The sequence below is a fragment of the Melozone crissalis genome, unplaced genomic scaffold (genome assembly GCF_028551555.1).
Source record: "Melozone crissalis strain CALT ecotype California unplaced genomic scaffold, PUWL_Pcris_2 ptg000027l_1, whole genome shotgun sequence".
In the NCBI taxonomy this organism is placed as follows: Eukaryota; Metazoa; Chordata; class Aves; order Passeriformes; family Passerellidae; genus Melozone; species Melozone crissalis.
In genome coordinates this window covers 26,868,501-26,894,209 of record NW_026535805.1, presented here as the reverse complement: position 1 = coordinate 26,894,209, position 25,709 = coordinate 26,868,501, and the positions used below count along the sequence as shown (strand labels likewise).

The following is a 25,709-nucleotide window of genomic DNA, read 5'->3' as shown; positions in this document are numbered from 1 at the left end:
AAAAGTCTTTTAAACATGTATTTAAAAGGAAAACCACAAAACTGCCACAAACCACCTGCAGACTCCATCCCTACCCCCAAGTTCTCTGAAAAGGTCTAGAAGATCAGTTTGGGATCTTTGTGTGCAATGTTTGTTGCTAGAAACAATAAACACCTGATTCTTGGAAGTGAAAATTGTTGGAGACACATACTTTCTAAGAAAAACTATTGAAATGTTTCTCTCTCTCTTGACAGGATGGTCTCTGGTTGTGTGAGAAGACGTGTGAGAGTGGCATGCTGTCTTCCCCCCAGTACTCGCCCCAGGAGCTGGGAGAGCTCTGGAGATTGAAGGAACTGTGTGGAGATCCATGTAGATGTGAGGAAAGGTGATGGACTTGCCTTGGAAAACAGGGTAGTGTATAATGATCATGGAAAAGTGTACATTTGGATTCATTCCTGGAACAATAAGAAATACTAAGGTACCTTTTAATGTTGGGTTTCAACTAAAGTATAACAATATTTGCACATCCCTTTTGATAATTACAAGTGGACTGATACTGTTCATTTTCTATAGTACAGATGTTGATCAGACAAAAACCAAAATGTTCAAGATTAAAAAAAAATCCTTTTTATATAAAGTCAAAGACCTACTTGTAATTAATAAATGCACATAAGAATGCCAACTAGCCTGTCTTTTGTAAATTGAAGCACTACTGATTTGGTTCAGTATAGGGCTGTTCCAGGCTCCTGTGAGAGTTGTGCTCAGCACCAGGGCAGCTGGTAAGTCTTGCTGCAGCACATTCTGTGCTGTCTGAGGGGCTGCCCTCATCTGTGCAGGGACAGGGACAGCAATGGGGGCTAGGATTTGTGATTAGTTTGTTTATATAATTGTCATTTTAGATAAAAATAAAATCAAGGTTTGCTTATACCAAATCTTCAAGTACTGCAAACTTGGCCTGATTTAGGAGGGATTTCTGAGAGCTCATTCTGACTAGATATGAATTTGAGGGTACACAAGTGAAAGTAAAATAAGCTTGAGGAACAGCACACTGAAGATTGTAAAATAAATAGCAATGCCTTGCAGTGTGCTGAGAACTTATTTATAATGTGGTATGTTAACACTGTAGGGTAGAAGAAAGGTCTGGCAGATTTTGACCTTAATCATCTAAGGTAGATACTTCTAAAATTACTACTGGGTTTTGTTCACTGTAAGGTCGTTGGATGTAGGTGAAAACAAAGAGGAAGTGACCTCTCAGTGCAGCACTGATCTTGTCTTGATAGCAAAGAGATCACAACTCAACCCTGTACTCAGTTCAGTAAAACAAATTCTCACTGCTGCTGGGGGAAGGCAGTATAAAATCTTGGCAAAAGGGTGACCTTGAGTTTTATTTAATTGAAGCATTTAAGCACAGTTTGGTAGCTCTCCCGTAGGACAAATGAGCAGATGTTTTCATGGAGGCTGATGAGCAAGTTGAGGAGTTGAAAGTACAGTTGTACAGCCCTTTGGTGCCACATGTGTGAAACTCATATTCACCTGTATGTCTGTTCAGGCACAGGCTGTCCGTGTGTCTGTCTCTCTTCTGCAGTTCTTGTGTCAGCTTTTCCTTCAGTCCAGAGAGAGAGTCCCTTCTTTACCACCGTACTAACACACAGTCTCCACTTTCTATTGAGTAAAACTGCAAAGGCTTTAAGTCATTGTCTAGTTCAACTTCTTTTCCTTCCAGCTAGAATGAGAAAGCAAAAAAAAACCTAATCAGACTTACACTGAAATCCCTTCATAAACCAAATAGCAGGCAGTTGCAGTCAGGGAGAATCTGTCATATTACAGGAATGAAATTAGGTCCTAAATGACAGCATGAAGACAGCTCTCCTCAAGTGAAATGAATTTCTTTATATAGTATTTTAGAACATGCTATGGACCTTTAGCAGAATGAAACATTTTGTTTTTCAGTATCCATTTTTAACTCACTTTAGAACTTTTGTAGGACAGTTTCAGGTCTGAACCAGGAATTTTAAACAGGCGATACAGCAGTCCTTTGACCTTCTGAATAGTCATAGACTCTGTTGAGGGGAGAGAAAGAAAAGTTATTAGAAAAATGCTGCTGCCACTGAGCTGTAGCAAAGTACCAGTGTTTCACTTTACTTGCTTATAGCAACAGTGAAAGGCTGTATTGCTGCTTCAGTTGTAACACTGCAATAATGTCTAAGGTACCTGAGACCATATCTGCTACTGGCAAGTGGAAAATGGTTTCACCTGTGGTGGACAGGGCAGGATGTGCTGCTACAGAGTAAGCGCTTTGATCCCATACACCAAATTAAAGTGTTACGGCTTCATAATTTACCTTTTCTGAGTCTGTATTTCTACTTGCTAAACTAAGTGACCTTTGGGACACACACCAGCCAGGTTCTGACTACTTGCATCTGGCAACTGTTCCTTGCAGTTTTGCATTACCAGGAATTGGCTTTCCCAGCACAAGTAAGGAAATGGCAGGGTGGAACTAGTGACATTCTTGGGAATGGTATTGAGTTATTAGTCCCAAACACATTTGTCAGCAGTTGTTTATATTATGAAGTCAGTTATAGGAAGGGGTATTTTTTTGTAATGGATCTTGAATGAGTAGATGTAGTTTGTTCCAGAGGTGATACCTGTGTTTGCAATAGATAAACTCAGTATTTTGGTTGAATTTTCACTTCTTTTGAAGCTTTATCTAAAGGCACAGCAATAGCGAGTTACTCCTGTAATACCACACATTGTACTTAGACAAATATTTTTCTATCAAACATTTTTGTAAAAGCTGTATCTATCTGATTTTATGCAAGTTGTGATAATAAATGTGATTTTTATTTTAGAATAAAGCTTGAATTCTTCTTTTCTCTCAGACCTCATTCTGACACATCTTTCCAAAACATCAGCTTAATTTAGAATGGTCTTATTCCTTCTAGTATCACCACAGACACGAAAATTTCAAAGAATGAGTTTGATGGAGGTCAGAACTAGACTTCTAACTTCATAGATTAGATAGTAGACCTCAATATCTAGATTTACACACTGTGTGGTTGCCTCCTAAGACTTCATATTCTGGTTACTTAGTTAACACATCCACCAGATTTCATCCCTGTTAATAGGGATGAAATTGCCTCAGACTATTAAACATGAAACCAGCAGCAGAGCATCAACTTTACAACAAAGCATCAGCTTTCCATCTTTGAACTGGACTGAAAGTAAGTATGAAGGCCAGAAGAATTATGACTTTTCAAATAATTTCTGTCTTTGTCATTTCTTTATATGACAGAGGAAAACCTTTCAGGAGCTGACAAAGCCAGAGGCAGCTGGCCATTCTTTAATACAGTTGTTTGAAAAGGAGCAATGAAACAACTACTTGAACATAAGCCAAGAGTTCTTACCTGGCAGTTTTTTCTCCACTGGCTTCTGTTCAGGTTTCTCAGGACACTTAATTGTCAAAGCTTAAAGAAGAAGGGTGAGGCATTAGTGACAGAACAATAAGCCCTGTTCTGGCAGAAGCATAGTCTTTCTAGTCTCTTTTTAGTACAAATTATTTCCCTTAGCTCAGCCTGATCTCTCAAAAATTAGGAGGTAGCCTGCATCTCAGCAGTTAAGGATAACATTTAGTCATTATCTGAAAAATTAATTAATGAAAATAACCAAGTTTTTATTCATCTTTGGTAAATTATTGTAGAGGTGACTCCCTAACTGCTTAAAGATTTTTTGGTCAAAATGAGTATTTACTTAAAAATGCCTAATTTCTATTTAATTTTTTTAAAATAACCTGCAGTAAAATGGAAATTGCTTATTCAGTTTAAAACAGGCTTTTGGTCCTCTCAAAAGCATCATACAAAGACTTTCACAGGATATAATTAGCCTAATTATTTTACAGAGATTAAGAGACTTATTCTTAAACAAAGGTTTATTTTATGTCTAGCCAATAAGATTCCTTATTCTATTTAGTCTTCCACTTAAATGCATTAGAATGTAATGCCTTAAAAATACTATTTTGCCCATGAAGTAAAAATTTTCAGTTCTTCTGTCAGCTGGGAAACACAGCTACATGAATTTGCAAGTCGAGGATGCAACCTAGATTAAATATGTAGACAGCTCCAAATACCAAAGCTACCCATGTTTTTCTTGTCTGTCCTAAAGAAGTTATAAAAAAGGTAAAATAGAAAACAGAGCAGCTGAGATTAAAGCCTGAGATGTCTTTTGTAAAGAAGCCATTCACACTGTCAGAATGGAGTATCAATAACCTTTGTTCTCCATTAAATCTCAGTTGAGAAAATCATTTGGCTTGGGTTGAGGGGGAAAATGAGAGTACACAGAATCAGCTTTTCAGTCAAACTCACTGAGACAGTTCAGAAAATCAAAATTACAAGCTGGAACTTTTTGTTCTTCATCTACACCTAGGAGACACTAAGCTCATGAAATAGTCTAAATGCAGAAGGAACAATTTTGACCATTTCCGGCCTCTTACTCAGGAGCTGATTTTTCAGAGTCGAAGGCTGTTGTCCCTTCAGTTCTCCTTCTTCAGGTGCTCCATATTCTGTTGGAAGAAAAATAGAAGAAGTAAGAAAAATAGAAAAGTAGTAGAACCCTTTAAAGACTAAAATTTGAAGATCTAGGACCACTGTGGTGCAGGATCAGGCAGGAGTTCCCTCAGCACAGCCGTGGTGGCTCCTGCACCACACAGTGCTGCAGACACGAGCCTCGGCCAGCTCCAGGCCAGGGGTGTCTGCTTAACATTCCCACTGCTGGGAGAGTGGATGGATGGATGGATGGATGGATGGATGGATGGATGGATGGACGCATGCACGCACGCAGGTGCTGGGGTCTCTGAGGCCAGGAGCCAGAGTTCCTGAGGCAGCAATGCCCCAAAGGATGCAGTTCTGTGCAGAAGCCCACTGGCACACAGGCTTGCCAATGCATGGGCTTTCCTAAGGCTGTAGCAACACATGGGAAAAACACCCAAGGGGAAGAGAAATTGAAAACAGACCAAACCAGTGCTGCCACAATGCCAGAGGTGAGGAAATGCTATTGTGCTCTGCTTGTACTTACTAAGACAAAGTGCTGGGTATCTAGGATGGGCAGCAAGAAATTCTTCACTTGGTTTGTTTTTCTCTGGGTTCCAATGCCCGCCAGCTTCTAGCCAGTCCTTTCCAAATATTTTGCGATAATCAAGCTCTGCTCCTCTTCTTTCGGCAGGAAGGATCTGTACTGACACAGGAATGGCACATAATATGATTATAACTTATAATATGATTATATAACTTTCCAGAGAACAAAATCTAATCAGTGCCCCAGACTCCTTGGTCTTATTTGATGTTCAATGTTTGTATGTTTCAATGCTCCCAAGAATCTTACAAACCATGTCTCCAAATACTGAGTGATCCATAGATTCAGTATATTTTAGAGCCATTAAGCCCCTCTGTGTACTCACTGAACCATAAATTAATATCTAAGCAAAGATTTTGCTGTATATGGTGATGCAAGGATGTTTTGTGTAGCAATGGATCAGATGCTGCTTCTGCTCTCCTTTATGATAAACATTTGCTGAAAGTTTGATTTGGTGTGGATTATATTTTTCTATTGCAGAAGGCAAATGTTGGTATTGCTGTCACTGAAACAGATCAGACTATGCTGCTTTTTCTATTTTTTCTTTCTTTTAAGAGTATGGTTTTTGTTAACAGTCCTGCAACTTCAACACAATTCAGGCATTGAAAAAAAACCGCCATTGACCCATCTTGTCCAAGTCCCCACTGAGTTAGCAATGTTCACAAACAGGGCTCAGTCTTGCACTGAGCTTGTGACTGCCCCACTGACAGGGGGATGGATTAGTTGGCACTTTACTTTTCCTGCACCCAAACAATCAATAATCTTAAAAGAAACTGAAAACAATTCCTCAGGCAGTGATTTAAAGTTTTTGCCAGACTCATGCAATTTGTTGAAGTATCACACACCTCACAGTTGTTCAAAACCTCCAACCGGCTTATCTTGGCAATAATGAGCTGCTTCAGGGTCTCTGGGTTCTTCTCTGTGTCCACGAAGGGGTTATTGTTACACTGCAGTGCCCGCAAACTTGGCAGTTTGTCAAGCTCATTGATAGACGACCACTGAAATGGAAGGGGAGAGTCTTTTGAGGAAATACATAAGTTCATTTCAGAACAATACCTGGTAACACTGATTTCTCCTGAACAACAAACATGACTGGAAAAATTCTTTTGATCATCTGAACCAAGTACTTGGATCCTGTTCATGTAGCTAAGGAAAGAACTGCACTCCATTTAATTAAAAAACAAACCAAAACAAGAAATTAGATTATTAGAATTCTGTGAGAGAAATTATAAGGTAGCTGCCATAACATAAATGTGTTTTTTAACGTTAAGAAATATTTTTACATTTTTAAACTATGCCTCTGTATTGAACAAAGTGTTCAACAGTTACCTCAGAATCTTACACATAAAATGAAATTTTAAAAAGCAAACTTAAAGTTACTCTTAAACAAAGATGCATTTATTTACAAAATGTGAAACCATCACAATCTAACCTACCTGTGATATTTTATTGTCATTTATTGCAAGGCGTTTTAGCGAAGGAAACATTTTAGTTTTGCATCCTAGGAAAAGAGTAACAGGAAAACAGTGAAAATTTTAAATTAACAGAATTTTAAAACTATAAATAAATTACTTCTTTTACATACCAAATCCAGCATCAGGAAAGTGTACAGAAGATATCCCAGTGTTTCTAAGTATTAGCTGTTCTAATCTGAAATTTAATAGACACAATGATCACTGTATGTGGCACAGGAAGTTATTTGCAAAGAGATACAACCTGATTTTTTTTCTTTTGTTAATAAAGATCTGCAGCTTTTGATGTGGTGCAGCATCACTGACAAATGAAAAGCAGCCTCACAGGCAGAACCCAGACTTCAGCCGCGTTCAGGGAATAAAATTTTCAGTGAGTAAGTGCAACAATTTCAAACTTTCAGAATGGCTCCTGTATTTAAAATGTGTGATTTTCTAAATGATTTTTTAAAAATAGCTTATGGCTATTGAAAATCATGGCTGCTGTTTTGGTGTACAGGGTAAGATGATAATTCTGCAAATTAGCAAAGTGTGGTAAATCACCTTCATTTCATAAGTGTATAATGAAAACCTAATAACACACAGCTGAAGAATGTGTTATTATACAACAAAAGCAAGATTATATTAAAATAGCTCAACTAAATAATGCAGTTACTCTCCTCAAGAGGGCAAAATGCCTCTATTTCAAGATCTCATTAATCTTTCATGCAACATCAATACTATCACATTTCAGCCAACAAGGACTACGGAGGTGAATATCTAGGACAAAGAATTTCCTGCAAATTTGTTTACAGCTACCTGGGGAGCTGTGCTATGAGATGCAGCTGATTTCCATCCAGTAGCTGGTTGTCTGAAAGGTCTAACAACTTCAGGGTCTGCAGGACATTATCAGGCCTGATATATTGGAAAAAACAAAACACAAAACCAGAACATTTAAAGTTATTGGCCAATAAAACCACTATTTTCATAACTATATAATTGCATGCACACAATTGTGCACATTTATAAAATGTTCTGAAATACATCATGTGAAATTTGCATCAATTATTGTTGTGGTGATGTAAATGCTACAGGGATGTAATTTTATGTGCTGTGTAACTGTGTGGTACACCAGTGGCTTACAACTGACTGACTCATGTTACTCACCTTTCCAAAACTGTAATATTATTAGAAGAAAGGTACAACTCTTCAAGTACTGGCCATCCTTGAGCACAAAGAAGAACCTAAGAGCAAAACTTTATTTAATATTACAAAAGATGGGAATATTTCAGAAATTATACTTCATGCAAATTTGCTCTGAATGTGTTCAGAACAAGCTATGGCTCTCCAAACCAGAGGAACAATTATTAAAGACTTCCTAGTGTTCCCTTTCTTCCAGATGGCTCCCCTGTGCCTGCATCTGCCAGCACAGATGACATCACAGGGGTTCTGCAGTCACAGGACTCTAAGTCCCAGGCTTGTGGCCACCCTCACAGTTGAGACTGGAAACTGACTGACCTGGAAACTGAATAATTTATTCAGTGAGTTGGAGTGACCAGGTATTCCCTATGCTGAGGTGAGGAATTGGCTGTACAAACTCTGTACATGTGCAGAAGTTCCAAAACCTATGTGTATAGCTAATACACATAGTACATTTGACAGAATATTTTTAATACGGTAATTTTTCAGAGCTTGAAGCCTTTTCTGTCTTGGGACTGTGCCAGCCTATAACTCACTAAAAGCCAAGAGTTGCATGAATTCAACACATCCTGAAGTTTTCAAGTTCTCTAAAGAAAAAAAAAATAATTTAAAAAAGGCTACAAAATGAACAAAGATACTTTTGTATTCAATCTTATGCCTTGAAATTGTATAAAAGGTATTATTTTACTTTACATAGCTTTATTTAACTTTACACAGCATGAATCCATCCAGCTGCAGGTCTACACAACTGACTCATAAGACACCATGCCAAGGGTAAACACTGAGATCTCGTCCAGAGGCAGCCTATGACTTGGAACTCAACTGTTTCACCCCCAAAAATATGAAAAATCATATCTGCTGGCATATCTGTAACACACAAACACCAACTCAGATATAACAACTTTTCCTGTTCCAAAGCAAGAGCAGGGAACAGATATTTCATCTCTTTAATCTGATAGTGTTCCCCCATGTCAACAAGACAGACCAAAATAGGTATCCACTGGTGATGAAGAAGCATGACAAGAAACCTGCAGAGTCAAGAGAAATGAGGTGCATGTTCAGTAACAGAGATTGCTCCACGACAGCCCAGCATTGGGATGGTTGGATGGAATAAAAAAAAAAACTGCACAAACCTGAAGTATCTGAAGATTTTTCAATATGACTAGAAAATTGCTGAATGATAGGTCACAGCATGATTCCAAAAACTCAAATTGCCAAATTTCCAGCTACTGCTTAAAATAGCTTCTTCAGAAACAAAAGTTCAGAGATCTGACATGGAATTAACCCCCAGGAAAGACTAGGGCCTCACTGTGGATAGCTGATGGGGAGGTAACAAATACCCAGAAGAGAGCCACTGATGCTCAAAACCAGAAGAATGGAAATGCAAGAGCCATTGCAAAAGAAATAAAAATGAGAACAAGAAACAATTGTCACCATGTAAGTTCATGATGTTCCTGTACCTTTAGTCTGTTTATCCCAGGAAGCAAATAATATAATTGGAAAAGGCACAAAGAAGCTAAACAGGAATTAAAACCATGAAATGGAGAATAGCTGTTCTCAGTTACTTTCATATAAACCATTGGAACTTACTAAATGAAATTACCAGGCAGCAATATCAGAACCCAAAAATGGTTGAATTTATGTTAAATGATATGCACAGCAAAATTTTCAAAGGGGTTCTTAATACAGTTAGATAAATCATGAAACAAAAACATCCACAAATATTAATTAGAGGTATATAGTCTTGAGCTCACAAAGCCACACAATTCCAGATTGCTTTCTAAGAAGCTCTTACCATGTGCTTACCCTTTGCCTAGAATTTTTCCCAACTACCTGCTGCTACTTGCTAGTGCCAGAAGCATGATCCTGCACTTCTGTTCTAACCCAGATTTTTCTTTTACCCTGTATAATAGTAGATTATATTATAAATACAAAATCTTAGTTTGAAAATAGAATCACAAATATAACATTATGATTTAAATGCTGAATAAGAAAGAAAGGGTTTGGAACCATAAATACAAATTCATTACACTCAGATGCAGTAATTCAATTTCTAAGTCAATGGCTGCTAACTTTAAGTCGTTTTACAGGACATTTTTCCCCCCCTTGAAAGTCATATGTTATGTTTTGAACAATCAATCAACAATTCTACAGTAATAAGCTCTTTTACTGATTACTAATAATCTCAGAAGTATTTAGATATATGCAAATCACATACTAATGAAAGAATTCTTTCTGAAAACTGATGCTCAAGGCATGTGAATGTGGAGCTATGTATTACTGCATAACAGTTAAGCATATCCCTCTCCTGTGAAAAATACTTCAAAACAGAGGAACCAACTAAAAAAATCCAATTATAACTATCTCAATGCCATATATTCTTACATATACCAACAAGTAATTTTGAAATGCTGTTCACCATAAATTGTTTTAATTAAAATTAAAACACTCCTAAGACTTTTGCTTATATTGCCATCAACAATTTAAATGTATTTCTCATTTGCTTGGATTATATTAATGACTATTTTCTATTTGAAAGTGGAATTTTCAAGTAACTCCCCTCAGTGACATTTTCAAGTAGTTTGTTCGCAGAGTACTGATGTCAGGCACATGTCTTTATTTTTCCCCTTTTGTTTGACTGCCCTAGAACACCACTTTGAAGCACAGGCTTATGTCTCCTAACTTACAGGGAATGAACTGGAACAAATTTATAAAACAGATTTTGGAACCAAAGATGTCTTTATGGCCTATGACGAATCATCAGCTAAAGCAGAGTTTCAAAAAAGGAAAAAACCCAAAAGCTGCATCATTTTAAATTGCTCTGGCTAAGCTGGGGCTTTCTCACTGCCACTGAGTTGGCCCTGGAGAACTCTAATCTGCAGCCATGGCTCCAAGCAGCCTTTCAGTCACCCCATGGAGGGATGAAGGACAGCTGCTGGCAGGTACCAACATTTTAAACACCACAATGCACAGATTTACTCTGATGAGCACTAGGTGACAGTTACTAAGTGTTTGTAGCCACTTAATTCTTCCATTCCCTTCACCATTCATGTTGCTGCTACTTTGGAAGGATTATCAACTGTCCTGCCATAAATCCCACAGGCAGTTTTAAGAGCAGAGTGAATGGACACTAAACAAAAACACAGCAGTGACCTTCCTCTAGTCCTGCTGCAAGACAAGAGAATGCAGAAGCTTCTTTCTACTCAAGCTCCAGTTTTGTTAAATGCTCTTTTACTGGACAGCAGCTAGCAGCTGAAATCTGAAAAGTCATGTAACTTCACAATGCAGTACTATAAAATCTGACCCTGAGAAATCCAAATAACAGTTTGGAATTTAGACAATAATCTAAGTACCAGGACACTGAGATGCACATCCTAAGCCCCCTCTCTGAAAAAAGGCCCACTGCTAACTACAGTTGACAACAGGACTTCATTCCTAATAAGACACCATACCAGGAGAGAGTCATTTAAGTGTGCACATGTTTCAGTGCCTGAAACAAGGCAGAGCTTTGTTTTTCCTCTGCTCCCTGCTGCCAATAACCAGGTATCATGTGGTTCAAGAACCATCAGTATGGGCAAAGATACCAATCAGTCTCCTGCTGATGCTAAATGAGGCCAAACCAATGTTTTTCTCATCATAAGGAAATATTTTCTTTCTATTTGCATTTGTTCTATTGCATGCAGACAAGGACATGTAAATCTTCAACAGCTACCACGAACCAAAAGGTTTTCACTTAAAAAAAGCTTTGGGACATGAAGCTATATTGTACTCAACTGCTTTCTTTTGATTTGGCAATTTACAGATGTAGATGAAGTAAAATGTTTCTTATTAGACTCCTATGCCAATATTACTTCCTTCATTATGTAGGAAGTACATTAGTCAATATGTAACTAACACAGTTACCCAACAGCACCTTTTCTAAGGATGATTTGATTTCGGTAGAACAATACAATGCACAATTATTTATCGTGCTTCCCTTGCCTCAGAAACCTAATGATATTAAATTTAAAAAAAATCAGGAAAGGCTATTACCTCTGTCCATGTTATTTCAGTTTGATTAAGGGCCAGAATCTTCAAGTTTGAAAATGCACTGGATGTAAAAGTTGATGTAGATGGAAATTTCATTTTGTTTTCACTGCATTAAAAAAAAATGCATAATGAATAATCACATTTATTTAAGTCATTAGTTTGGAGCTACATATTAAAGAAAAAGAAATTTACACCCTCCAAAAATTAAAATCACTGCCAAGATGTCACATATTTTAAAATATAATAAAATATATTTCTAGTTATGTTCAAACATACTCTTTCCTAATTTATTTTCCTGCTTCCAGAATGCATATTTATTCAAGAATGCATATTTATTCCTCTGTGGCCTCTTTCACTAAGTTTTCAACATGAAAAGAATGATTTTCATTAATGTTAAATGAAACAAAGCCAGAGCTTGGGCTTAAACTCCTTAGTGTTTACTGAAAATGAAAAGCCCACAAGACTATCCAGACCCCAGCAAAACAAAAGTATGTAAAATCCTCTCTCAATAGGTAAGTATCACTTCAAAGAAGAAAAGATAAAGATCCTCAAATCTGCAGTCTTCAAACCAGTTTTCATTATTCACCCTGAAAGAGAAGTTTTTATTTCTTTCCTAAGGCATCATCTACCTGCATATTCTCATAAAAATCGCTCAATGTAGTTTATAGTTACACACTTAGGGGTAAAATTTCCACATAAAAGCTGGTGGATGGTTAAACACTTCTATTCTTCCAACATTCCATGCACAAAAAAATCAGTACCAGATTTACCTTCTTTCTGTTTTAAAGCAAACAGAAGGTCAAAACAATACAAAACTGATTCAGACTATATCAGTTTGTAGTTGCAAGCATCAGATTCCAGCATCAATCTCATCTTGTTTTCCATTTTTTTACAAAAAACTTCTGAAGACCCTTCAGTCTAGAATATCCTTCTCAACAATGAAAAACTAAAAAAATTATTCCGGGTGAATTAAAATAAATTTCTCTGTATTCTCATGCACGCTGATAACGATAAATCATTATATGCTCCAAGCAAAGATAGATTTACAAACAGCACCCAGATTGCAAACAGCTGTTCATTGCTAAATATTGAAGAAAATAGAACACCTATAACTACTTTAAAAATACATTTTTGTCACAATAACGATAAGAATAAATAAAAAACCTGGTGATTTAGGCTGCTACTTAGTCCATTGTGTTACTTCACACCAGAAAATTATTGTGGCATGTGCCAATTACTGTGTATAGGTGTGTATTAGAAATGTTCTTTATTCTGGGATTATTTTATGAATTTTCTTGTTTCAGTAGAATTGGAGCTTTATTTAACAACATCCTCCTTCCTTTTCCAATATCATCATTGTACAGGAAATTTTCCCCTAGATCTGTCACCATGGTCTCAACAATTTCTTATCAGCATCATTTTAGGACAGAAATAGACAAAGATTTGGGATAATTAAGGTTTAGTCAAAGCATTATGGACAATTAAGTTTAGTGTCAAGACACAGTTGGCTAAACAAAAGTGGATTCTTAAATGCAGACCTGCCTGAGCAGCCAGAATGTATCAAGAATAAAAAACCCCCAAAGATCAAATCTTAAAACTTTGAAGAAAATGTTCTCCAGAACTTAGTTTTACACAGAAGCTGAACTCCTAGGGTTCTTCTTGAATACAGATGTCAGAAAAATATAGCCCACACTACAGCCCACAACTTCAGCAGTTGCTTAAAAACAAGATTTAAAAAAACCAAAAGAAACCTTAGCTCCCATTAGAATGAGCCTTGTTGTATCCAGTTACATTTAGAAAGCTGAATCCTGAGCCTCTTGGTTTTTGTTCCCACCCCACAGGAAGAGAAACCCAAATATGAATATTTATACCTGACATTAAGTGTTTCCAGATTTTGAACTTGAGAAGCAATAGCTGCTACTGTCTCCCAAGATGATATCAGATTTTTTGATAAGTTTATATGCCTCATATCTGAAATTTCTTGTTAAGAAAAATAAACTTATCTCAAAACTGAACTTCCTTTTTTCAGAATTAGAATTAGGGTTTTGTTTTGAATCAAAGAGAAGAAGATTACACTAAGGGATGGTACTGCTCAGTTACAGCAAATTCTATTTTGATTTCTGATATGGAAATGGCTTATAGTTTTACAGAAGAGCTTAACCACACAAATCCTCAAATGGATTCATTTCTATACTGACAGGAACTCTCATAAGTCCTTAAAAATTAACAAATAAAAACTGCTTTGTAGTTTTGTAACACTGCCACCGCATGCAGTGTACTAAACACATTATTTGTTATATATTGGAAACCTCTGGTGTCTACAGAACATATCAGTTCTACTTCTATATGGTTATCTATTCTAGGGAATTTTTTAAAAAAACCATTGCTGGAGCCTTCTGAAACTGCAGTCACAATAACAACCTATGACTACACTTCTATTTTTATGCATAATTTGCATTTCCTCTCAAAAATTGTAGGCGCCTGGCTGTTTAACTTTTTAACATTACATTAAACTTTTAAATATAAACTTCAGGTTTAGTTTTTTTCTTTTTTTTAAATAAAAGGATACAAGTATCATTCAGTGCCGTGAACACTTGGAATGCTAAAGTATGTACTTTATTTGTGGCATCATGCAATACAGCAAGAAAAGGATACTGGCACATGTTCTGCTGATTTCCTCTTCCTGACCGGCATGGCTCACTGCACACTCCCGCACCGAGATATCCACCAGTTTGTTCAGTTGTCTACGTGAGAAAGAACATTCTGTTAGGTAATCTTCAAACAGAAATAGGTATGTTACATAAATGCCTGGTTTTTACAACTCCATAACATCCTTTTCATGTGTATCTCCTTTGGAATTAGCAATGTGCAGATTACCACACTGCAGTGTCATTCGCACTCAAAAAGAGATACATCTCTATTTTTTGCCTTTACATCACTACTACAAAATAAGTCTGCTTGAAACATAGTTCCAACTGAAATAAAGAGTTGGTAAAACAGATTAAATATAGCTGTGCAAATTGGAATTTAATTAGAGATTCCAAGTTAAAAAGGTTTCTAGCAACATGTTTTGCAAGAGGTTCAGAGTTATTTGGGCAGTCTTTGTATCACTTATTAGAAGTATTTTTGACTGCTTAGTATGCTCTGGGAGAAAAGGAGAATAGTTGTGGAATATCATCTCAGAAGGAGACTGCCACCTACTGAACTAATACATCTCTTCTGCTGGGGGCCATTAGAACTGCAAGTTATGACACATCATGAAGTTACTGCTTTTCTTAACCTTCTAGGTACATAAACATGACATCAACTGATTGAAAAACTTCTTCACTAGCAGTACAGTGACTTTCTGTCTTCCCTCTCTTGGTTAGAAATTAATTTGTGATACGAGTAAACAAAGACTACAAAACACTGCACAATATTAAGAAAACATTAAAATACATCTATTTTTAAAAGACCATGCATGTGTATGATGACTGCCAACATGATAATTTATCGCTCCTTTCTCACCAGATATCATCTGCTTCTTTATGAAACCTGAATGAGGATTGTTAGCACTTAAACATGACATAATCCCAGTTTGTATTTGTAAAACCTGTAAATTAGGAAGCCAATTGGAGGATTTCTTGTCTCCACCACAGTGCAGTCTTGCTTTTGGACACAACAATTTAATGTGCATGGCAGTCCTTACAGCTGAAATACGACTTGATTGATCAATCACTAATAACGTATCTCAGATTTTCATATATGACACTTGCCTTTGCTGTTCTGCAACAGAATCCATGCCAATAAATTCCACAGTCTTCGTTCCAATTACTACTGTATTCCCTGTGCCACACTGAACATCCTGCTTATCATTCAATCCGTACCGATCCTTCACTGCAGTAAGAAAATCTACTCCAAAATTTGCCTTGTTTGGCCGGATGAACGATCCTCCTTTAGGATGCCTAGAATAGAGCAGGAAAAGCTGAAATATAAACTGTTATCTTAACATTCACTGACTAATTAATTACTGCTTTAAACAGAAGTACTGAGAGCCAAAGCAGTCAAAGGCAATTCTACAGGCTAATTGTGAACATCACTGTTCCCAGCGAGCCAGGTAAGACTCTCAGAGTATCTTTGACAGTACTTGATAGAAGTAGTGAGATACCATGAGGACTGGAGCACCAGCTCCCTAAAATCAAAATTGCACATCAAAATTACAGTGTCAGTACCATTATTAAATATTGTGGTGGTGTTTGCAGGGGCCCCAGGACAAAGGAAGAGATGAGAATCTTGACTCCATGTTTCAGAAGGCTGAATTATTATTTTATGATATATATTATATTAAAAGAAAATTATATATTAAAACTATACTAAAAGAATAGAAGAAAAGGATTTCACCAGAAGGCTAGCAAAGGAATGTAATGAATAATAAAATTGCTGCTTACAGCCTCGACACAGGTGGCTGTCATTGGTCATCAAGTAAAAACAATTTCACATGCTAGGTAAACAGTTCTCCAAATCACATTCCAAAGTAGCAAAACATGGAGAAGCTGAAGCTTCCCAACTTCTCAGGAGAAAAGATCCTGGCAAAAGGTTTTTTCATAAAATATGTCTGTGACAAAAAATAACTGCTCTGTTATTTCCAAACTCATTATGAAGTCAGGTTCTCCAGAAAAAGAAGTTTCTACCTAAGGATAGACACAAAGCTACCTAAATCACACAATAAATGCACCCGGAGTTTTAGCAAAGCCTGAGGAATACTCAGACTAGTGATTGCTACATTGTATTTGACTTGCATAATTCACTAGTAATTCACACAAATGACACAACATACAAATGGTAGCACTCAGACCTCTTATACAAACACAAACTTTGAAAAATCCTGATACCAACTTGGTAACAATTTTGAATATTCAACAGAAATATCCAACCAATAATGCATATTTAAGTCAGTCCAGTGGAGTTTCTTGGCTTTTCTTGAGCACTGAAAAAACTTTGTTGCATTCCCGTGTCTCACCACGCAATTGCTTTGACATTTTCTAGCAAAGTTAGCGAGGAAACACAGTATCAGGGAAGAACTAGCAGAGACAAGTTATGGGAATGGTGAGGATCTGATAGGAGCATCAGCCAGAAAACATCAGGAAGAAAATTAGTAGCTATGAATATCTGTCTGCCATCAAGCTGAGAAGACAACAGGCTTTGGTAGGAAAGTACCAGGAGGAAGACATCACTTATGTAAATAAAACTTCTCAAAACAGCATGTGAGCATCAAGTGTCTAATTAGCAAATCATAATATAAACCACCAGTGCTACAAAGTTCAAAATTCTCATAGGAAAAACAGTAACTAAAGGCCCCAAATCTTACGAACCTATTACAAGTAGATGGAATAGTTTGGGCACCATGTATTCACATTTTTGTTTAAAAATCAGTGCTGGAAATTTCCTGTGCCAGTTTCATTCATTAGCCTTTCTACTCTCATTCCTTAAGAAGGACCTAGGTAGAAACTCAATAATATTTACTTTCAAAATATTTTCAGTCTAGTTTCATAATGACTATGCTTAGAGTGCAATGATTACAAAAGAAGAAGAAAGGCAAATTACTAAAGAATATAAATCTGGTATGAACTTTTCATGTTTGATAAGCATTTTCAATACATTTTTAATCCAGTAACCCTCTCTTAAGTAATTTCTTCCATTCCTTTGAAATTCTTCATAGCTTGCAAACACTTGACTGATTTAAATATTGAACTTTCTCAAGTGTAAAAATGATGTGATTCTTTCTTAATACCTCTTCTTAAAACAGTAAATTGCCTTTTTACGACCTGAACTAGAACATCTCTTGCCTCCAAATATATCACTTCTGCATTTAATTAAGTCAAACAGCTTCAAAGATGGCAGATAGTACAGGATTCTGCTTGTGGCTCTGGAAAAAATCCCTGTACTCCTGTCTATCTGTAATTCACACTAGGTCCTGCTGTAAATTTATTCTGACAACGACTATCCAATTTCCTGTCACCATGATTTTATCATCACCATCCCTCTACACTCAACAGTTCTGCTCTCCTCAACCCTCTCACCAGAGCTAATCTAGAACCTCACTTCTGCATTCCTCCTGTCATGCCATTTATCCCTGTCACAGCCAAGACCTTTGGGTTTCTCCATCACCATATCCATTCCTAAGCCCATTTCTGTCCTGTCAGGTCACCACTTCTATTGGCATCTCCTTCTTCATTTTCTGTGCAAGAACTAGTTTATCCTTAGGGGAAAAAAAAAAAAAAAAAAGAAAAAGCAGAGGAACCTAGCTAGCTACCCTGTGCCCTGTCATATAAAGCTATAGGAAAATTGAAAATTTTAGTGTATTTATCTCTCAAGACACTTCTCTTTTTGTCCTGATCAAAAGGTCATAGGTTTTCTCTCTCCTGTTGCTATCACTTCCTGTTACTCTGCACACTATTATAAGTTACCTAATGTATATTTAAATCCATTCCAAAGCCTAAGCTTCTTTCCCAGTTCCAGTCTATTTATTTGATCTACTTTTTTAGGAGCTGTCACAAAAGACAGGAAAGGAAACTGCAATAGGAACCTATTTTCAGGCAAAATTATTGTGCATTCAAGGAGAGAGGTCACTGTAACTCATTTTCCCTAAAACACACTGCCTGTGTTTTAGGGAAATGAGTTACAGTGGGGACAAATTAACTGTACAAGCTGCATGTACATATCAAATAAATAATGTACAGCACATGGACTAATGCATATACACACCTATTAGCCATCAGTCTCCATAACTGGGAATTAAAGAGATAAATCCTAATCCAAAGAGTCATCCAGCATGCATATTATGAGATGGAAGAATTTATTGATTACTGATCAACCTGACTTAAGATGAACACTCAGAAGTCTGAGAACAGAGATTTTGTTCTCATGTATGCAAATTGTCTTGCAGCCAGAACAAAACACTGTGAGGAACTAGAGTGGTAGAAGATATGGCCCAATTTCCTTAAGCAGAAAATGTGGAATATGCACAAGTGGGGCTCTGGCCAGTGGCTGGCTCTAGTTAATACTGACACTTTTAAAATAGGAAGGTTGACCCCAATCTCAGAAGTCATCTTCTAGGACACTTCCTATTCATGATTCAGTAGCCTGAAGCATACAACCCATCTGCTGGCATGCCCAGGGTGCTTCAAGGATATTCATTAAAATTTAGATTAGCTGTCAGCTTCCACTGAATAAGGAGGAAATTTGGCATCATTCTTTGCTAATGTAAAACAAAGTGATGGCACTGCTCATCATTACAGGTACATGATGGCTCTTCATATGCTAGGGAAATATCACACACACACTTCTCAGCACTGAGGAAAAATGCAGGAGTACATAAATCAGAACAGCTACACACTTGAGCTGTCTGACTGCAGAAGCTCTGAGCCACAGAGAGAGATGTCAGCTTTATCAGCCTAGGCAGTAAACATGGATCAAAGGCCTTCTTTGCCCAGCACAGTCTGTTTGCAATGATCAGCTCCAGGTAATTACCACCATGACTGCAGCAAATGCACTACAAGGCTCATAAGGTGTCATAAAGTGGAGCTGTTTGAATCCATGAATGTCTTTTCTACACAGATCTGAACAGATCTCTTCCCTCTAGGGGAAGGTGTTCAACAGACAGAACTTCTATTAGAAGAATCTACACACAGCAGTAAAGAAAATCCTTCAAGTTTTAGAAAGAGGCCATGGCACCAAACAATGCTTGTAAATGACATCTAATACTAACCTGCCATGGTGTATCAAATTCCTGACTGAACAGCAGAAGCCTTGCAAGCATGAGGAAGTACTTAAAGTTCTTGAAAGTTTACCTTAGTTAAACAGACATGAAACTTGACGCTGGTCTTTCAAAAAACAAGGAAAGACAGACAGACATCTGCAGCTTTAGATGCCATCTTGGGGTTCTGCTGGTGCACAGTACATGTTTGAGCAGTGGTTAGGGACAACCTTTTGTTTCAACACAGTTCTACTGGCAGCAAAGAGCACGAGTTTCTGATGAACAAAACTTCTTAACTGAAACCTTCTCAGGAATCTTAGGAATGCTTTCTGCCTTTGCAAAATGGAAATAATTTTTTTTTTCGTGGACACTAAAATAATATTCTTTCCTGTATGTGAAGAGTTTGTTTGTTCTCTAGGTAGATATTCCTGGAGGCGAATGTGTCATCCTTGAAGAAAAAATAGCCTAATTTAATATAAATAGATCTTTCATGGAGCAGATAATCTGGAACAAGAAGCAGATCATCATGCAACAAGAATAGGACACCAGGGGAGGAGGGTGTGCTTGTAACCCACATTTCCCAGGGGAACACATGCATGCAAATGTGTCAGTGGGTCTGTGGGACCAGAACATGTTGGAAAGCACACCCATGTTTTAAAAGCTGCATACAAATTTTAACACAGTTTTAAGGCTTGATTACTCATTTCTCTTGAAGGACTGCAGAATATAATTACATTATACACTACTGGAACTGACAGCTAAAATAGTAGCTTCCTCAGTTATTAAGAAACAAGATCCTATTATCAGGGAAAAACAACACAAAACCACCACTAGATTGTGCATTGCCACTTCTAGCTGATACTGGGCTGATGAACATGCTCATGATGTCAGCATAATTTGAAGCATGGCTGTTTTGTTCCTTGGTGTTCATATTCTTAAGAAGTTAAATTATCACCACATAATGACCCAGATAAATGTGCTGCCTTTTATGAAACATAAAAGTTGAGGTCATATTTTCAAAAAATCTACTATAGAGATCACATAGAGCTGTAAGCAGACCTACTGTTTCAAGTAAGGACTTGAAAAGAAAGAAGATTCTTTGGTAATGAGAACCTCAAAATCAGTTTTATTTTCCTCTTATGGTCTTATTTTCAAATGTCACTCTGAAAGACGTATTTTTTAAAGCAGTTATTTTCAAAATTGCCTTAATTTCAAAATGTCCTTTCACTGCATTTGTTTACAGCACAAACTGCTTGATCAGCTGCTTCTGCTTATCAGAATTCAAGGAGTGAGCAAAGTAGGCTTGTAGGCAAAGGATACTTATGATAAGGGGAAAAAATACAGCATTTTTTTTCAGATGTGTATATTCATCTACAAAGAAACATTATTCCCTCCTAATCAGTAGTAGTAAAGAGGTGATGTTTTCAGTGGTGGGAGTTTAGGTGATGTTTTCAGTTTTGTTTTGCAGCACCCTTCTGCTAAAATAAGGTAACTATTTCTTACTTAAGTTTGCCTACATTTTCCCATTTGTAGAAGAACTACAAATGTGTCTGCACACAGGAAGTTATGTCTGTGTGTCTTGGTGGGCTGCTGGAACTATGTATTTATTCTCTTAGAATCCAGCAGGACCTCTTCTGATTGGAAACTAGCAGAGCACAAACAACAGGTGTTGAAAGAACAACATGTTTGAAGACCACAACATTTACATTTGTTATGGGTATTGAGCTTCACTCAAAACATTGATTCTTACATCAAGAATCAAGGTTTCTCAGATCTCATCTCCTGGAAGCACACTAATGGCTACTAAAACCCCAAAAGTCTATACACATATGTAAAAATATCATACACACACAAATGTAAAGCAATAGAGTTTCTGAAAAAACATTCATGAAATGTTTGGTTGCTTTTTCTGTCCAGAGAGATTTGGAATGGTCAGCCAAATATTTCTATTTTTTTTTTCTCCTGCAGCAGAACATAGCTAGCTTCAGCTTGGAAACTGTTTCAAGTAAATTCAAAACATTTAGGAAGCAACTTCCACTAATATATTAATTTAAAAGACATGGTTGTGCCGAAACCACCATTTCCAATTCCTTAGCTGAAACAAAAAAATCCAGCAATGTTGGTTTCTTTCTTGTATTAAGTGTTTAGCCTCCTCAAGCCTTGTTTTATTATTATTTAAATACTAGGGATACAAGGGAAAAATATCCAGTCCTCACAGGTGGTGTTTTCTTATTTTTCTGCAGAATATATTTTGTTCTCTCATCCTTCACCACTTCTATGCTCAGGAACTTACTGAGCTAGCAGTCTCTAGCATTTAAGAGTTATTGATGACTTTCTTCTATGAACTCATCCAGTTACTATTTAACTTATAAACTTTCAGCTGTTGCATGTGTCCTGACATAGAAATCAACGACTTGCTGCAGTTAATATCCATCTTAGAGTCCTGTATTCCACAATTTCAAACATGTTAAGTGCTCAAACCCTTTCACTTAAAAGTAATGCCTGCATATATTTAAAAACCCCACACAGCTGCACTATGTTTTGCATCTACTAAATCCAATGAATATATTTACAATTCCTTAGTGATACAAATATAACCCAAATCATTAACAGGAACTTGGCATTTTCCCTTAACAAGATATATGCAAGTCAGCTTAAATTCAAATACAAACAGTATTTGAGACACTTACTATGCACCAATATTTCAGTTCAGAATTACTTAATGAAAGTCACCAGGAAATACTGATTTCCTAACTAAAGTAAAAGATCTAAAACCTACTAAGAATAATAATAACATCCAAAAGTCTCATTTTTATAACATACCTCTGAAAACATGACTTGTATTTTCTAAATATTTACTATAACCTAATACTTGTAACTGGATAAATATCAGTGCTGGAGCCTCTATGGGTTAGCTGGTCAGAGCACTCAGAATTATGATCTTTTTAATATTGGCCAACTGATAACAGAAGGGTTTGCCCTAAAAACTGCCAAAGGGCCTTTTCCCATGAGCACCTCATCACCACACATGGCATGCCAATGCTGTGAACCGACTCACCTGCATGTAAAATACTGTGTTCCTTCATAGCTGCCATCATGCTTTCCCCTCTCCGGATCATCCCATTCCACGCCCAGCCAAATTCCTGAAAAAAATGGTTGATACTTTTTCAAATTTACAGCACCATATCCACAGATATCACAGCTGGAAAGAACCTCTGCAGTTCACTCAGCCTAACCTTCGCTCTCAAAGCAGGAGATTATCACCAACACCAAAAAAGTCAGTCAGGTAATTTGTTACCTAGCCAGACCCCGAAAATTTCCAAGGAGAGAAAGATTGCAACCCATCTGGTGAGCATATTCCAGTGCTGCATTGTAGTGTAGCAAGGTAATGGGAAAGGCTTTTCTGCTGTGGCCATTATCCTTTACTGTATAATCTAGTACTTGTAAGAAGAGTTTGGCTCTGCCACCTTTGTACCCAGCTGTCAAACAGCTGCAGGAAGCCATTGGATGGCGCTTTTTCTTCTCTTCACCACATTACCCAAGCCCAGATCCCTCAACCTCTTCACAACACATGTGTATGGTCAGTGCCCTTCACCACCCTGGTAGCCTTCCAAGACTCCTCAAGAGAGGAGACCTTTGAGGAGTTTGTCTGCATCCCTCTGGAACTGGAATAGCTCCACAGCAGACACATTATTCCAAGGGAAATCTTGTCAAGAACCCCATTCCCAGAGAGGGATAAGAGCTTCCTTTAACTTGCAGGCCATGCTCATCACTTCCCTCTAAGGTAACCCAGTACAACATGTATCTCTGCTTGTTACAGGGGTCACTGCTGGCTCATAGTCATAACAGTATCCAACCTAACTCCCAAGCCCTTTGCAACAGACTGTCTGAGTCACCAATACTTTCCATACTACATGCAGAAATTTATCCTCCTTGAATCTCTTGGGTTCAAACCTCAAGTTCATAAACATTGACCTGGACTGCAATTCTACCTTGTATCACAGCAGCCATTTGAGGGTGAACACTGTTCATCACCCAAATCACTGAGGAATACATGAAACAATACACACCCCAGAGTTTACTTTGGGAGTACTCACTCATTACAGATATCAAGTCTTTAATTACTTTTTCACTTGACAGCTTTCAAATAATTTAACAGTCCATTAACCTTGTATTTCTTCAGCTTCCAAATAAAATTCATTACAAAGACATTATTCAAAGACTTACTGAAGTCAAGGAATATTGACTTGTTCTCCCTTCATCCACATTCACAGTCATATCATTGTAGAGAGTAATTACATTTACCAAGCACAATTTCTTCTTATTTACAAGTACCAAATACTCCCAACTACCATCTTGTCCTTCACAGGCTTGGAAGTGGATTCCAAGGAAACATGCTATGTCACCTTTCCCAAAACTGAAGTGAGGCTAATGAGTCTAAATTTCCTAGTCATCCTTCTTGCCTCTTCTAGAACTGTATGCAAGGCTGGTCTTCTTCCAAGCATGAGGAATCTTCCCATAAATTTGAACATCTATAGTGGGTTGGCCCAGGCTAGATACCAGATGCCCACCCAAAGCCACTCTGTCACTCCCCTCCTCAGCTGAGCAGGGGAGAAAAAATACAAGAAGACACTCATGAGCTGAGATTAGGACAGGGAGAGATCACCCACTGTTTACTGTCATGGGCAAAACATGACTTGGGAAAAGCAATTGAATTTATTGTCAACCAGAATCAGAGTAGCCTAATGAGAAGTAAAACAAATCTTAAAAATACCCCCACCTCAGCTCTCCCTCTTTCCTGGGCTCTACCTCCTCCCCTGAGAGGTACAGAGAGGTGGAGAATGGGGGCTACAGTCAGTTCATCACACCTTATTTCTGCCGCTTCCTTTTCAAAGAGGGTGGTCCTTCCCCTGCTCCAGTGCAGGTGCCTCCCATAGAAGACAGTCCTCCATGGAGTGGTCCAACATAACAACTCCCTACAGGCTACAGCATGCTTCCTTTGGAACTGCTCCAGTGTGGAACTCTTAGTCCTTCAGGAAAAGGCTACTCCAGGACACAAGATCTACCAGGAAACCTACTCCAGCAGGGCTCATCTCTCAGGTCTACCAGGAGACTGCTCCGGTGTGGTCACCACTTCCTTTCAGGCATCCACCTGTGTGTGCCTCCTCCATGGGCAGCAGGTGGATCTCTGAACCCCTGCTGACCCCCTGGGCTGCCAGGAAACAGCGTGTGTGTCTCAGTAGATCTGCAGGGGAATCTCATCTCCAGAGTGCGGAGTACGTCTTTCCCCTCCTTCTTCACGGACCCTTGTGTCTGCAGGGCTGTTCCTCACACACATTCTCACTCAGCTCTTCTCTGGCCACAGCTACCTTCGTGCAAAGAGTCTCTTTTCCTTCCCCTTCTTAAAGAAGGTTTCACCGAGGTGCAACTACTATTACTCATGGGCTCAGCCTTGGCCAGTGGCAGGCCCACCCTGGAGCCGGCTGGCAGCGGCTCTGTAGGACATGGAGAAAGCTTCTGGCAGCTTCTCTGGTGGCAGATGCCACCCCTGTAGCCCCTGCCACTCCCAGAGCCTTGACACACAAACCCAACACAATATGTTATCACCTGGTCTGGAGATCTACCTCTTACCTTCCCTGACTGTCTGCACAGAGATCAGGGAAAAGACTGTGAAGTTCTTCTTACACTCCTTTTGACAACTCTGACTTCTTTAAAGAAAAAAACCTAAAAACCTCACACAGATTAGAAGTCACCACATTTACATAAGAACAATGAGGAAAATCAAGGTGTAAATTACCTCGTTTTCTCGACGCCGTTGGTTTTTTTTAATGAAAAACAACATGAGTAGAACCATGAGAACAGCCATAAAACGTGAAGATTATTACTTGTGTGGCGCTTACCTGCAGTAGGAGACACGCTGCCGACATAGCGTACAGTCCCGTAGTCGGTGCCACAGGCGACCCGCCGACCCAGCGCATCGGGCGGCAGCCCCGCAGCCATCCCGGGGCCGCGGGAACCGGGCTGCTCCCGGACCTGCACGCACAGGAGCAACGCCCTTAACACACGCGCAAGCCGCTACTCTCACAACGCCCCTACTTTGAGCTGCTCTTTTGCCGCCCGGCGCCACCCCGTGCCGCTCCTCGTTCCCGGAGCCGAGCCGGCTCCTGTGGGCCGCCCTCAGCCCCCGCCCCACA

The 25,709-nt window shown here is 38.3% G+C and overlaps 2 protein-coding genes across 2 annotated transcripts in view; one reads left to right on the top strand and one right to left on the bottom strand.

Annotated features, from left to right (window-relative positions):
* The window catches only part of B3GALNT2 (beta-1,3-N-acetylgalactosaminyltransferase 2), a 28,318-nt gene extending 27,169 nt beyond the window's left edge, over positions 1–1,149 (top strand). Inside the window, exon 12 of the mRNA XM_054280399.1 lies at positions 234–1,149. Coding sequence (XP_054136374.1) covers positions 234–368 — 135 coding nt within the window. The 3' untranslated portion in view covers positions 369–1,149. The remainder of the gene's footprint in view (positions 1–233) is intronic.
* TBCE (tubulin folding cofactor E) lies at positions 447–25,709 on the bottom strand. The gene is made up of 16 exons (XM_054280398.1): positions 25,416–25,709; positions 22,574–22,658; positions 15,536–15,724; positions 14,436–14,524; positions 13,652–13,751; positions 11,784–11,886; positions 7,719–7,795; positions 7,371–7,466; positions 6,689–6,753; positions 6,540–6,604; positions 5,949–6,101; positions 5,047–5,200; positions 4,466–4,534; positions 3,384–3,443; positions 1,948–2,039; positions 447–1,702 (listed from the first exon to the last, which is right to left on the bottom strand). Exons 1-16 carry the CDS (start codon positions 25,513–25,515, stop codon positions 1,610–1,612), a joined length of 1,590 nt encoding a protein of 529 aa, XP_054136373.1. The 5' UTR covers positions 25,516–25,709; the 3' UTR covers positions 447–1,609.

Coding starts and splice junctions, on each gene's coding strand:
- TBCE (XM_054280398.1), bottom strand. CDS start 25,515: ATGGCTGCGGGGCTGCCGCCCGATGCGCTGGGTCGGCGGGTCGCCTGT. Junction 22,659..25,415: donor CAGCGTGTCTCCTACTGCAG/GTAAGCGCCACA, acceptor CATTTTTTTCAG/GAATTTGGCTGGGCGTGGAA. Junction 5,201..5,948: donor AGGTTTTGAACAACTGTGAG/GTGTGTGATACT, acceptor GTGTCAGTACAG/ATCCTTCCTGCCGAAAGAAG.